Source organism: Molothrus aeneus, chromosome 9, assembly GCF_037042795.1.
Source record: "Molothrus aeneus isolate 106 chromosome 9, BPBGC_Maene_1.0, whole genome shotgun sequence".
NCBI lineage: Eukaryota > Metazoa > Chordata > Aves > Passeriformes > Icteridae > Molothrus > Molothrus aeneus.
The window spans coordinates 11,775,438-11,790,365 of NC_089654.1; the positions used below are offsets into that span (position 1 = coordinate 11,775,438).

Here is a 14,928-nt window from a genome sequence, read left to right on the forward strand (position 1 = left end):
TGTTGGATAATGGGTCTTCAAATAGAATTAAAAGGCATCATTCAGAACATACAAAGGAGGTGTTTCAATGTGTGAAATGCACAGAACCAGGTTGCCTCAGACTATATTAATCAGCAAATAGTAAATACATCTGTACATTTCCACAGTAAGAGTTGCCTGCACAGCACTTGCATAGCCTGTACTTCATAGGTGGCCACTGTTGAAGCAATTCAGGGTGGTGATCAGTCAGACAAACTGCCAGCACTAGGATGGCACTGGTATGAGATTTTCTGCCAATTGAAAAACAAAGACCTAGGACAGGGTGCAGAGGAAGCCTTTTGTTGGTACCAAGTTATGGCATTGTGCTCTTTACCTGCTGTCAGCCCAGGAGGAAAGATGAATCTGCTTTCTTTGGGTTGAGGTGCCACTACCTGTCAAACCAAAATGTCCTCTGTTTATGCACATTAAAGTGAGCGCTGAGCAGCAGCATGTGTCTTTATTGGGACTTTGCTGTTCTTAAATAGCAAGGGCTAGGATTTGTTACAACATAGCATGGAAAGAAATTAGTCATCCACGAGGTGGGGTAAGATAGGTCTTATCCAACCTAACTGATTTTGTAATTCTGTGATTTTCCCTTTCACATGGTTTCTTCATTCCTGCCTTGTAAGCCACTAGCCCTTTCCTTCGTTTTAGGTGACGCATTTGCAATTTCAGTTTGTACGTTTCCCTTTCTGGTTTTGCTCTTCATTGGTATATAGGAGGGGATTAAGTATGAGAATTAGGGGGAAAAGTGGTCAGCACACTCAAAGCCTCAACAGAATGGTTTTGGGAGAAGTGATGTCTTTATATACGGCTATGACATCTGGATACTTGGGAATTATATCCATGTGTGTGAACTAAAGTTAGAAATGCCAAAATACTTATAAAGGGTCCAATTTACAAGTCATGTATCATTTTTGCACTGAATAACTGATTTGTGTTTGAAGTTAACACCATTTATGTCTGAAATAGAACAGTAAGTGCAGTGTCCCTGTTTGCTAGCACTTCAGGCTTGGGACTGTAATGTAAAGCATAATGTCAGGCAGTGCCTTGCTGAGCCTAATTTATGGCTTTGGAACAGCTTGTTACACACCCGGTGTGGGACTGGGTGATGGGAGTAAAGAAACCTTTCCATGTGCCCTAACAGCAGATTGCCAGGTCTGCAGAGCTCTGCTGCATCAAAAGTAGATTAAATCTTTATTTAAGAAGCACAAGATGGTGATAGTGCTCTTAAACAGTAGCTGCTATTAAAATGTTAGTGTTGCTGTCAGTCACCACCCAGCACCTGAGTTAACACTTCTTGCCCTGGTATGAGTGGAAAATAGGTTGCTACTTAGAGTGAACTATTGTAAATGAGGAGCACAGATCTAATCCTTTTTGATATGGCTTATTATTCATCTGTGAGATTAAAAATGTATGTTGTATTACTTCAGGGGTTACAATGACCTCTAGATTTCATGCTCCTGGATTCTAATACTTCTTATGTTCTGTTATGTTTTTATCCCGTATTTTGGCAATATCAAGGCTTAGTCACAAATGTGAAAGAAAATGTAAAGTAACAGATAATGTGGTGATTGTCCATTTTCTGAGAACTTAAGGGTTTTGTCTTGTGAGCGTTGTGCAAAATGGCAGATATTGATATCTTAGCTAATTATTCAATCAAAGAGTTGGCAGGTCAGTCAGTGGGAACAATGTACAGTGGACTGGAATTGATCACACTTCATTTCCCATCAATTGGCAGAGCAAATGGTAGCTTGGATGATAAGTTAGGATCATTGCCAGTCATTTCTTGGGCTCATGCCTTCCATTATTTATTTTTTTTCCCTCCAGACGAGACCCCCCCAAACTATTAGATGAAAGTGAATGCCCTCTGATGTTGGCGAATAAAGCAACGCAGAGTTTTTGTAGCCTCTGAGGGACATGAAACTATTTCTGGCTCCATAACTAATGCTGCTGCATAGTCCTATAATCACCTAACCTTATTGAATTGTCCCCATGTGAAGATTTGATTTCAAATTTTGTAATCATTATACATCATTTATTTTCACATAGATTACAGGTTCATCTGTAAAGTGACACAATTTCACCCCAGAGCTCTTTGAATATTCAACTTTTCACTTTAACTCTTTTTGGATATGCTTCTGACACTTCCAACTTTGGTGATTTACTAGTAATTAGTAGGGTTCCATGACATTGTAGCCTTCCAAGGAGTGATGAATCAGATATGTGGCTATGAAGAAATGGTTTCCTAAGACTTTCATTTAATACAGAAACCCAGAGATAGATCCTGTGAATAGCTTTGGTGTGTAAAGCAGGACTTAACCCAGTTAAAGCTCTACTCCTAAACCTAAATGTAAAGTTTCAGTCAAAAAAAATCTTTGCTTAGCTGCTGACTAACCCTGAAAGCACATAAATGAGCTTTGCTGTTTCCTCATTTGAATTTCAAGTGAACTGGATGCCTACATTTGTTTTTTTGCATCTGCCAAAATCTTTGCCCGATTCCCATGTAAGGCTGCTCAGGAGCTGAAAATGAGAATTTCTTTCTCCCAAATGCTCTGCCAGGTTTGGCAGGCCCAGCCTGCATTCCCACAGCCACCAATGCCCTTCCACAGCTGGAAGGGACGATGCCATCCACCCCCAGGAGTTGTTTCTTCAGATCACTCCGGAGTGCAGGGTAGCTCACACTTGGTGTGGGGATTCTGCACGTGTTCCAGTTTCTGGGGTTGTGTTATTTTGTTCCTGTCACAAAGGTAACATCCTGTTTAGCCTCTGGGATAGAGATTGATTCCTTTGGAAAAGGTGAATGTTCAAAAATAATCTAGTTTTGACAGGCCAAATGTTTTTGCATTAACAAGCTTTCTTTTGAAAATACATTGGTTTTAGGTGCTCTCCCAGGTGCTAATTGAAAGAAAAAATCTTATTTCTGATTTGAAACCATCCACATGCTAAATAAATATACAATGAACCAAAATAAACTGGTTTAATAACTTATTTTTTAATTAAATGCAAATGCAGCATCCTTTGCAGTCTGTTAAAGCAAACGTAACCCCCAGCACATTTAGCATATTAAAAAGAAGATTTTTGCCATGTTCACAATATTACACAGTAATTAAAAAGAAAACCAGCTAAGCCTTTGGAACCTGTCCCCTTCTCTAAAATGTAATTAATTTCTGTTTAATTATAATAGTAGGGCTGTAGCGTGATTATTATTTTTGAGGGGTAGAAATCCTGCACTGTTGCTTTTTTTTTCTGAGTGAGTGTTTCTGGAAGCAGAACACAGGACAGAAAGGGAAGGATTTGAACCTCACTCCAGCTGTAATTAAGTGCTGACACATCAGTGGAGTTTGGCTGCATTTCTTCAAATGTGGGTTTCCAGGACAGAGGCTCCTCCCGGCTGTGCTGTGCTGTGCTGTGCTGACAGGAGCTGGCCTTTCTCCTGGGAGGATGCTGTTTTTCTCCTCAGTTGTGCAAATCTGGGCAATATTCAGGGCTGACACAGTGCAGGCACTGCCCTGCCCAAGGTGAAATTCCCACTTTGTCCACCCTGGTTTTCAGGATGTCAGGTTGCCAGCTGTCCTCAGTGGCGTTCCTTTGTCAGCGCTTTGGGCTCTCCTGGGCTCCCAGTGCCTGTGACTGAGCCAGGATTATGCTCTCATGCCATCTCCTGGCAGATTGTCCCCCTGTGCCCTGTCCTGTGCAGATGTGTTGGTCACAGTGTGCCAGCCCTGTTTGTCCCTGTGTGCCAGCTGGGTGAGATCAGTGTCAGGGCTGGGGTGGCCTCCAGAGGGTTCTGGCGGTGCCAGCACAGGGACAGTGCCCAGAGCCCTGCTGAGGCTGCTCCAGGCTGGGGGCTGGCACCTTCACCTGCACAGGGCGTGCACAGCAAGATGGGCACAACTCAGGGCTCCGAGGGAGTGCCAGGAGTGAGAAGCACCAGGACTGTGGGCATGTAGGCAGCAGATTCCCATACAAAAAAACTGTTGACACTCCAGTGTTTCTCCCTTACAAGACGACAATATCCTGCCCTCTGTCCTGACAGTGGAAATTGTGGCTCTAGAGAAGGTCTCAGTTTGTAAAAATGTGATGTTCAGATGGGTGAGCATTGTTTGGGACATAGAAAGATGAACTTCCATGTCCAGTGGAGAAGAACTGCTTTACAATATGCCTGTTGCTCTGAGGAAACTGACAGAAGTTCATTCACATGAAAGAAGAATCCTGGGCTGCAGCCAGGTGTGGTACAGAGCCCCGAAAAGCAAACATTGGTTATAGAATTTAAAACTTCCTGCTGACAGGTTATCAGTTAGATGTCAAGGCATCAATAAAGGTGACTTTTAAACAATGAAAGCCTGAGAGGTACTTTGTAAAAGTATCTGCAATGTAGAACTTCTTGGTTGTGCTGCCATGTTCTCCTTGTCATTCTTCCATCATCACTACCACTGTTACCCATCTTATCACAGCAATGTGGGCTGAATTTTATGTGCATACAGTGTTACTAAAGACAGCAGTGCTGGATATGTGCATCCACCTATCTTTTCTTTTTGTTCCTGCCTTCTTTTGACTTCTCTTTGCCTCCTGTTCTGATTGTGAAATGGACCCAGGGAGTGATCCAGTGAAATACACTCCACCCCCAACCCAGGAAGAACTGAGGAGGAATTGTTCAATGCCACTGTCAGGTAAAATGCACTTAAATGACACACACATCACATCCAAGGAGTACAATTTAGGACTAATAATGTAAAATAAAAAGCAGATAAAATGTATAAAGCACTCAGAAATCCCCTGTGACTCTGGGACTCCACATTGCACCTCTTTGGAGGAAGGTTTTATTTCTGCTGCTGTTCATTAAGAGGTGATTCCTTTTTTCTTGATTTCTGTAGTATCTGTTTTAAACCAGCCTCCTGCATTCTCTCTGGCACACCTTCCTGTACCTCAAATTCCTTGACCAAATGCATCAGGTAGCTGTGATTTTAAGTTCCATCGTTTCGCCAGTTTCAGATCAGTTACATCTTTCAGCAAGGAATATTTCTGAAGAGTGTTAACTAAGTGCTTGGGAATCATGCTTGGGGTAAAGCATAAATAAAAGCATTTGTGTGCCACAGCCACAAGCCAGTGCCCTAAACATCTGTGAAACACACAGATCTGAAACAGACTTGTCTTCAAGCAAGGTCAGCCCCTGCTCTTGCCCTGTAATTAGCTGACTTGCTATCAGCTCTTTCCTGGCTCTGTTTTTTAAGGGCTCCCTCTTCTCATGTTTCCTGCAGCCCAGGGTACCTTCCTCTGGGGGAGACCTTCCTTTCTCTCCAGCCACCCTTTTTCAGTGATTCCTCCAGAGATTCCAGTTAACCTCATCCTCTTCACCCACACAGAACATTCTGCTGTAAACTGAAGAGCACCTCTTTGGAGCAGCAATGCCATGTTGGCAGACTCTTGTCTGCCAGCTCTTGTCCTTGATTGTCTAATTAACCCTCACTGGCAGGTTCATTTCAGTGATAAATATTTCCATCTACAAAGTGTTTAATTTCATATTACCCTGCATGCAGACAAATAGACTCAATACAAACATCCTGATTGGATAAATGTGTTTATTTTTATTTCCTGATCAGGACTGTGGTAATAGTGAACAATTAGAGAGACATATTTTGAATGCTTGAAACCTTTTAACAAAACCCCCAAAACTGAAAGAGCTGACCCCTGAATTAAAACATTTATTTTTCAAATGTAGTTGTCCAAAGTCAGTTAAAATTGTAGTGATACAGAGTTGCAGATACACAAATGCTTATATGCCTGTCTTCAAGATGTTTTCTTTGCATCTGGTTTTTGTCCAAAACTAAATATACAAATATTTTAGCACGAAACATTCTTTCTTTTTTTTTTCTACATATGTGCATGGGAGAAATTTGCTGTGTGTTTCTGCAACCTGTCACTCCCAAGTTAAATGGATGTTTTGGCCACTTCAGCTGCCAGTACCTGTTTCCAGCATCTGTCTTTGGTGTCAATATGCCAGTGATTATGGAGGTTGCCTTGGGATCCTGCTGTGGAGGTGGTACAACTTTGTGTATTGTAGAATCTGATACATCCTCAGAAAAACATTTTAAATTCAGATTCAGTATCTTCTGGGGCAGGGGGGGTATACGGTTTAAATCTGCTTTCTTTAATTCTGTTCTCTAGTTTCTGGTGTGCTGTTAAGTCAGAGGGACAGAAGTAAGAGGATATAGAACAGCCTGGTTTACATAAAACAGGCTGATGAAGATTACATGGAGCTACCATGTGAGAATCAAAAGACCACGAGGCTGAATGTTTTTGACAGATTTTGAAGGAAAGACATTTGAATAAAATTTTTGAACAAAGGCCTTTCAAAAGAATAAGGAGAATTATTTTTTATTTCACTCTACTTCAACCAGGTAAAGAAATACAAGACAAAATATATTTTAGAAAAATTCTCTGTGGGGGCAGTGACTCTCTAATTAGGGATTACGTCTTATATTTCATCTGGCCTGTTCTAGGGGCTGTGCATGCTATGCTAAGTTCTGTTAACACTGGACAGCATTGGAAAGGCTTGCTTTGTCCTTGCAATGCCCATCCCATTATTGCCTTGTAGAGATAATAGTTGTAGTGAGAGTTGAGATGCATTTGGATGAACCAGATAGTGCCACAGAAAGAAAAAAGTGCTTGAATTTGAAAACTTAGGCACAAACTTTAAAGATCAGTGATGCTTGGCTTTAAAGCTGGGTTAGATAAAAAAAGGGACCCTGTGAAGCTTGAAGCTCAAAAAATACCCTGCATAGCCATGACAGGTGCAGAGAGAGCATATGAGGGCATACTCACATGAAGTATTTAAACTGGAAAGAACTGCCAAAACATACCAAAGCAAAGCAGAGAAGCTGATGTGAAAACATTCTGAAGCAAAAATCCAAACTGTCCAATACTTTTCCCAAAGATTGTTATAATTTCTGTTTTTCTGACACTTCAGTGATAACAATTTGCATAGTTAAGACACCATGCCTGTGGCTCTATTTCATAATAGTGCAGGTACTTTAGCTGCAGAACAAAAGTAAAGCAGTTTGATGTAATATGGATGTCTATTTGCACTCATTTTAAGATAAACATTAGGCAATAACCATTTCTTTAGAGCCTGTGTATTGTTCATATGATACTCTCTCTTGTATAACAGTTCATGTTCATCAACATGATACATTCTTGCCTGATTTTCCAGTTCTGCCTTTCACTGAGGATATTCTTTTCTTTCTCTGATTGCTTTTTCTTCTGAGACCATTACTCTAGTTGATAGCTTCAGGTTATCATTGTATCCTATCTCCCTCTCCAATAAGCCTATGATTGATACTAATATTCCTCATGGGACACATTTATAGGTTTCAGGATGGAAACTACTCTCTAAATCTTAGCTTTATATGTGCTGACAATTTGCAAGGTTGCACCTTATATTCACTTCAGGTGGCTTAGGGGAAAACATCAGGACCTGGTAATCATGCTTCTAAAATAAGAAGAGAAATGTGCCCCATATACCAAAAGTTACCCTGTTCTTCATCTCCTGTGCTGCTGCTCCTGCTCGTGGATTTTATGTGACTAGAAAGGGCTCAGCTCCTGTAGGTGGTCAATGTCCTGTAACCAAACTCATGCCTTTTCTTTCCAGTGAGAGAAGCCATATTTTAATTAATCTAATGGAAGCTTTGACTAGCAGGCAGTCCCCTGAAAAGGAGTTAATGTGCTGGAAAACACTTCACACGAGCAGAAGACTCTTCATTGACTAATGTGCTTAATGGGACTTTTTCTAAGGAAATTGCTCCACTGAAAGCTTTGTGGAGTGCATTTGTTGGGTTTTTCTCCTCTTCATAATATTAGCTGCATTTTCTGAAATTTAATTAGATTTAAGGACCGTTTCAAAATAGGACTATTATATTTTTCCTACAGGTTCTGCAGATGCCCCAGTAGAGGATCATGGCAAAAAAATAAATCAATTCCCTGGCAGAATACAACCTAAGGTGCTGTGATCCCTAGTGTGAGGAATGCATCTGCTGGAGTTTGGCTATTTCAGGGTCTTATCCAGTTTCTGAAGGCAGAGTCCAGTTATATAACTATCTCAGAGGAATCAATGGGCAATGACAGTGCTAATGTTTCAAAAATATTTGCATATTCAAGCTCCACAGCCCAAGGAACAAAGAGAAGTAATAAGAAATTCAATTGTTTTATCTTTTATCTTTTTAAACAGACATGCATTTATCTCTATGAGCAGACTTGCCAGACCTTTTTTGAATTGCAAAGTTTCACTGCAAATGCTTGTTATTTGGATTTGCATAAGGATTACCAATGTTGGGCAAGTGGTATCTCCTAACCCTTTCTGTTTACTTGTGTGATATCAGCCATTGGGATATAGTTTTGAAGGCAATCAGTGCTTTTAGTTCAGTGGATAATGCAGTTTGTTTTCATGGTAAATTCTCTAATGTTGCAAAAGTGTACTTCAGCAATAATTATAAATGTATTTGCTCAGAGGATTTTTTTTCCCCTCTTTGACACCATTCTGTACCTGCATAAGGTGCTCTTATCTAGCCTAATGGCTAAAGAATCAAAATTTACGAAACTTGAGGGGTTAGTCTGAGCTGGCATGCAAAGTGTAGAAATTGAGCTACACTCCCTATATGAATACACATGTGAAAATGTCATGGTCTAAGCAAAATAATCTTTTAGATTCAAACTTGGCACCACAAAATCAAAACTCACAGAGACTTTAAAAGGGCATTTACCTCAGCAAGTTGAACTTGAAAACTCTTCTCATGCTTTTGGTGTTTCAGTTTGGGTTTTTTGCTCCAGCTTTTTATGCACAGAAGTGTTCCCTACAATATTCCAACATGCATCTGAATGACTTCTACTGTTCAGAGAAGACTGGCTTGATAGCATCATTTCATGGATGGGTCTTGAAAAATAGCAAACTCTTTCAGCTTGTATGTGGTTGGTTTTATTTTGTTGGGGTTTTTGTTTGCTTGTTTTTTTAGTTGGTTTTATTTTGGTTTTTTGTTTGTCTGCTTTTTAATTTTTTATTCCTTTCATAGTATTATGAAAGTACTGTTCCATCAATATATTACAAACCAAAAATAATCAGGGAACCTGCATTATTTTCCTGGGATCATGTCTCCCAGAATCCTTGCATTGTGGAAATCACTTCTGAAGTGCACAGCTGTGCTTCAGTAATGAGACAGCTTGAGCCCCACAGCTTGCTGCATTGGCTTCCAGAACACAAGTTACTTGGCAAATGGGAAGCCTCAGGGTTTCTATTCTACTTTAAGGTAGTTGTTGGGAATCTCTCAAAGAAAAGTAGATTTAGACTTACAGTTTTCAGTCTTTTAGGGAAAATACTAAAGAAGGAGGCACACTGATAGAAACAATACATGTAGCTTGTCATGGGGGATGGACATAATGGCATGAGCAGCTTTACAGCTGGGGCAATGCAGAATGTCAGGGGCTCACCAGAGCTGGAGCATTCAGCTGTTTGTGATGTGCCAGCAGTGGGCTGGCCATGGCTGGAGCTCCTGCAGAGTTTGGGATACAGTTGTGACAGGGCATTGTCCTCCAGGCCTCTGGGAGAGGAGCACTGGGAAGGAGCAGCCAGCCTGGTAGAGCAGTGGTTCCAAGCCAGCAGCTTGTGAGAAACCAAAGAGCTGCTCAAAGCTACAAGAAAGTAAAAAAAAATTGAAGCTGCCAGGACAAAATATTGTATCACTGGCAAAGCCTTAAATATTTAGTGGTTTTGCTGGTGGCTGATGATGCAGCAATCAAGAGCAAGCCATAAGTAACAAATGTCATTGAACATGGTGTGAACTCAGGATTCATTAGCATCACATAGGAAATGTTGATTAACTTCTGTGCACAAGGCAAGGAACATATAAAGCAAATACTGAGGTAACATACAGTGAGTGTCACAAGCTGTTGGGGCACAATGGGCACCAGGTGGGAGAGACATGAAACTCCTCCCAAAGAAATCACCTGCTTTGTTACAAAAAGAGAAAGCAAGGCTGCTCTGGAATAAGGTCACTTTCTCCTGAACCAGTAAGACTGGCTCTACAGGGTTTATGTGTGCTTTTTCAACCATTAACATACTGAATTCAACTGAATTAGTTCAGTTGAACGTGGAAGCAGATTTGCTTTCCTGTACATCAGTCTTACTTGTAGCAGTGCTTTTACTTGTGCAGTCAGTTTGGGAGCTGTTGCAGAGAGGCTGTTGGTGCAGCAGTGCAGTTCAGTGGCTGGCTCCTACAGAGGGGAGCAGCTCTGTAGCCCCCAATCCCAGCTCTGGCACGAGACAAACGCTGGCCAACAACAGAGGTGTTGCAGTGCAAGAGAAACATTTTGCAGTTTGTCTCAAGTGCTTACTTAAAGGTCATCCATCCAAAACAAATTTGGATATTCTTTAACCTTTCATGGTGTCTCTTGCCTCCCAATACACTTTGAAGTCATCTGTGATATTTCCAGATGTATCCATGAAGAATGCTGGTGTTCATGAACTGACAGGTGGTCTTTTTCTGCTGAACTCAGTAATGAGCTGTTCTCACTGCAGGTCGTTTTTTGTTGTTTTGGTTTGGTTTTTTTTGGGGAGGTGGGTTTGCTTGTTTGGTTTGATTTGGTTTGTTGTTGTTGTGGCCAGGTCGTCCTTGCCAAGATAAAATACTCTGGCTTTTATTTATAGAACAGAAATTTTTACGCTACTGACAATGGAGCGACCTGAACCCAGGGGTCTTGAAAGTAGGTCATTAAGTACTCAGTATAACAAAAAGTGTGTTTTACAGTGTCCATGATTTTACTGGAGAGGGCTGTCTTCTTATCTAAATCTTGGCTTTAAAATCAAGAGACTTCTATAAGCAAAAAAATTTAATTGATTTCATCACAAAGAAAATAATTATATCTGAGAATAACTTATTTTGTATCAGGAAGAACATTTTTCAATTTATTCTTCTTGAGCACTTGAGCATTAAAGTGTCTGAAAATAACATTTTTCGATCATTGGACAATGTAGATTTTAAAGTCAATAACAGAGCAAATTGCTGCAAATTGGAAAATACAGAAACAACTGTGGCTTTGTTTTTTGTTTCATTAACCAAATCAGGCATTTGTGATAGAGCAGCAGCACTTCTGGGCTAATGCCTAGGAGTGGGAGCTGCCAGGAGTCAGTTTGGCCTGTGGGAATACTTGTAGCTGTGAAAAGCTGCACAAACTTGTGGATACAAAGGTGCTGTTATGGGGTTTATTCCATGACAGAGTTCCCCCGCTGCCTTCATTCCCTTGGGATAGCCCATCTATCCTTGAAAAGCACCAGCTGATTTGCCATCTTCTGGGGCTCTACACTGTGAACTTGTACTGTAACCTCTGTTCTCCCTCTCTCCATGTGTGTCTTGAGATGACTGGAAATGAGAGGTGATTTGGGCAATTCTTTGGACAGTACTTGGCTCATGTGGTGCCCAAGTGCCTGACCTGTGTTGTAGCAGTAGCCATGTGCTCTGCCCTGTCACAAAGGTGCTGTCCATGGAGTTCAGGTACCCGTGAACTGTGGCTGCTTATTAACAATGGGTACGTTCAATGTCAGCAGCTTTTACATGCATGATATGTTACACTTCAAAGTAATTAACAAGATGCTATAAAACTCTCCTACCTCTCACCCTCTCCCTTTTGAAGCAAGGCTCCTGAAATATAACTCATATTTCATGGGGTTTGCTTTCTTTTCACTTTGCTTTTTTTTTTCCAAAATATCACTGTAATAATTACTGTAACAGCGTTTTCTGTGGAGTTAATGTTCTTCTGGCTTAATGGCCCCTGGTTATTCTCAGGCCATCAACTTTTTGCAGCTGGTCATCAATCCCAAAGAACTGCCTTGTGCTTCCATTATTATTGCTTAAGTAGATGACATTTCTGGTGCCACCGCTGCCTCCCAGTGAGATGATATTACAGCCAATGGCATTTTTCCCCCCTTGCTCTCACTGTTGTCAAAGCAGTATAAACAGCTGGTGTGAGAATGTTGTGGCTGTTCCCTGTGAATTCCTCTGATAATTTTTAGGTGTGAGCTTTGTAGACTTCAGCTGAAGGAATCTGAGTGAGGCAACTGAAAATGACTTGCCTAGAGCAGCTACAAGGGCTCAGCCCCCATGCATCATTCAGGAAGTGGCTGGGCAATACCTGACTGTTCCAGTCTAAAGACTATTTCCCAGAAGGAACGTTTCAAACAAGATCTGAGAGAGATGTTCTGGGGGGTGTTAATGTTCATAAGGTAGCCTCAGACCCCTCCCCAAGTTTCCACGCCTCTGCTCCCTTGTTTCCTAACAATTGATGGATTCTGTGGCAGGCTTTTTTAAAAGAAGCAAGGAAGTTGTAGCTCAGTAGGCCAGAAACCAGCAGAGATTGTTTAGGTGAAAATACCTTGCCATGTGGATATTCAAACCTGTGTGAGTTAACATTGCTGCTGACTACATTTCCTTTAACCTCATTAACACCTTGTCTTGCTTTCCCAAGCATGGTGGTGGAGCAGCTAGTTCACCTTAGAGCCTTTCACTAGGTAATTTATCAAAGTGGCAGACAAAAGCTTAGAGGAAAATGCATGTAAATACTACATTAGGAACCTTGGCTCACAAAGGCATGAACATTTTCACCCATACCATTAGCTCTGGATTATAGTCCACAGATGTGAAAGGGATGTTTATTGGGGGAAATGGAAATACGAGGCTTACTGGTAGAATCACTGTGCAGATTGTATACTTTTTCTTACTTTTTCTTTAATTAAAAAGCATTAAGCATTCATGAGCTAGTCTCACAGAATAAAACAATCTCAGACTGTAACTGTAACCACTTAATACCTTCAAAATTAAAAATGAGTTACTACAGTAAAACACACTCGTCAAGTACTCAGGGACAAAGCATTTTCAAAAAGGGGCCTGAGATTGTGTCAAACCTACACCATGCATCCTTTTCAGCTTTAGAGTTTTAAGCTGTGCCTCTCTGCAGACTGATGTAGTCATTGGATTCCTGTATATGAGTAGATCAGAATGATCGAGCAGCTGCAGTTCAGTCTCTGTGCCAGGGGTTTATCTGATTGTTTTGGGTTTTTTTGGTTTTTTTTTTTTTTTGGGGTTTTTTTTTTTTTTTTTGTTAGGCTGGTTTGGGTTTTTTCAGGGGGTGGGTGGACACTGTTGTTTGTTTGCTTTGTTGTCATTGTTTGTTGTTTTTCAAAGATGCTAAGATGCACACCAAGTGCAAGATATTATTTCCTGGAGGGCTACCAAGGCACACCCTCAAACAGTCTTTATTCACCTCACAGTTTATTGTATTCTTGTTAGAAAGTAGCACTTTGGGAATACTGTTAACCCTTGCACCTTTTAGTTCTCATGCTGAGCAGTAGATAGTGACATACTCCTCTATAATTGATATCTGTGGTGGTGGCATATTTCAGTAACATGATTTATCATGCATTTTCATTTTCATGAAAGCTTGTTTTACTCTTCTGCTTCCATTAGGTCAGCACTCACTGAAGAGGCACCTCCCATTCCATTTTACTGAGTAACTTTCAAACATGACCTGACAAGGTAGCAAAAGTTCAGTGCACTAACTCACTGTCATGTAGAATACACACAGACATTACTGACCAGCTCTGACTGTTGAACCATAAAGGAGGTACGAGAGCACCACAGTGGTTGTGGCACAACTTGCAAATAACAGGGAAGCACTGGGCCAGGGTATCAATCTCTTCCTGTAGCAAAATGTCCTGATCCCAGGGTTGAACAGCTATTCACACATGAACTTACGAAGACTTAGGATTTATTATTTCCCAAAAAAAAAGGAAGTGGAAAAATAAAAAATACTATAATTATAGCTGTTATAGCAAGTGGAGGAAGTACAATCCTAAGCAGTTGGGAAGAGTAGAGAGGCTGTTGTTACTTGTGTTTATGAAACAGCAGTGGAAAGGAGGATTTACACAATGGGCTTAGCTCCACAGAGGAACTCTAAGGGCTGTACATCTACCCCATATTCCCCCCAACGTACAGGTAACGGGTCCCCAGCTATTTGGGCAGAGCGCAGGGAGAGATTTCTGCACCTTGCTCTGAGGATTTTGCTGTGAAATACGCCACGAACGTGTAAAGCACAGCTGTGCAGGGACAGGGAAGATGTCTGCAGCTGACTGTGTGTCTTTGCAGCCGCTAAAGATGCACTGCAGGAGCTGCGCGCTGGTCACCAGCTCCGGGCAGCTCCTGGGGAGCCGGCAGGGCCGCAGGATCGACGAGAGCGAGTGCGTGATCCGCATGAACGACGCGCCCACGCGCGGCTACGGCAACGACGTGGGCAACAAAACCAGCCTGCGAGTCATCGCGCACTCCAGCATCCAGAGGATCCTCCGGAACCGCAACGAACTCTTAAACATGAGCCACGGGGCTGTGTTCATCTTCTGGGGCCCGAGCAGCTACATGAGGAGAGATGGCAAAGGCTTGGTGTACAATAACCTGCAGCTGATGAACCAGATTCTGCCTCAGTTAAAGGTGTATATGATTTCTCGCCACAAGATGCTCCAGTTTGATGACCTTTTTAAACGGGAGACTGGAAAAGACAGGTGAGAACTTACATGGGTACACCTAGGGGATGTCACAGAGTAGTAAAATAATGCAGTTTATATATACCAATTTCAGATCTGCTCAGAGGGACAATCCTACCCATTAAATCCTCTGCCTCGTGAGTTGTAATGTGGCATGACATGCCAAATAACATCACTGGTAACATAAGTTAAAAATACGCATCAAAATGATTTGTATGGAGTACTGCCTCATCAGCTAGAATACCAGAGTCTGCATGTAATGTTTATGGAGTCAAGGAGGCAGGAACTGTTTAAATCTCACTTTGGGGTAATATACATTAAAGTTTTTTTCA

At 41.4% G+C, this 14,928-nt stretch overlaps 1 protein-coding gene across 1 annotated transcript in view; it reads left to right on the forward strand.

Moving 5' to 3' along the window:
• Positions 1–14,928, forward strand: part of ST6GALNAC5 (ST6 N-acetylgalactosaminide alpha-2,6-sialyltransferase 5) — a 66,148-nt gene that overhangs the window by 37,730 nt on the left and 13,490 nt on the right. Inside the window, exon 3 of the mRNA XM_066555270.1 lies at positions 14,205–14,614. Within this exon, the coding sequence (XP_066411367.1) occupies positions 14,205–14,614 (410 nt within the window). The remainder of the gene's footprint in view (positions 1–14,204; positions 14,615–14,928) is intronic.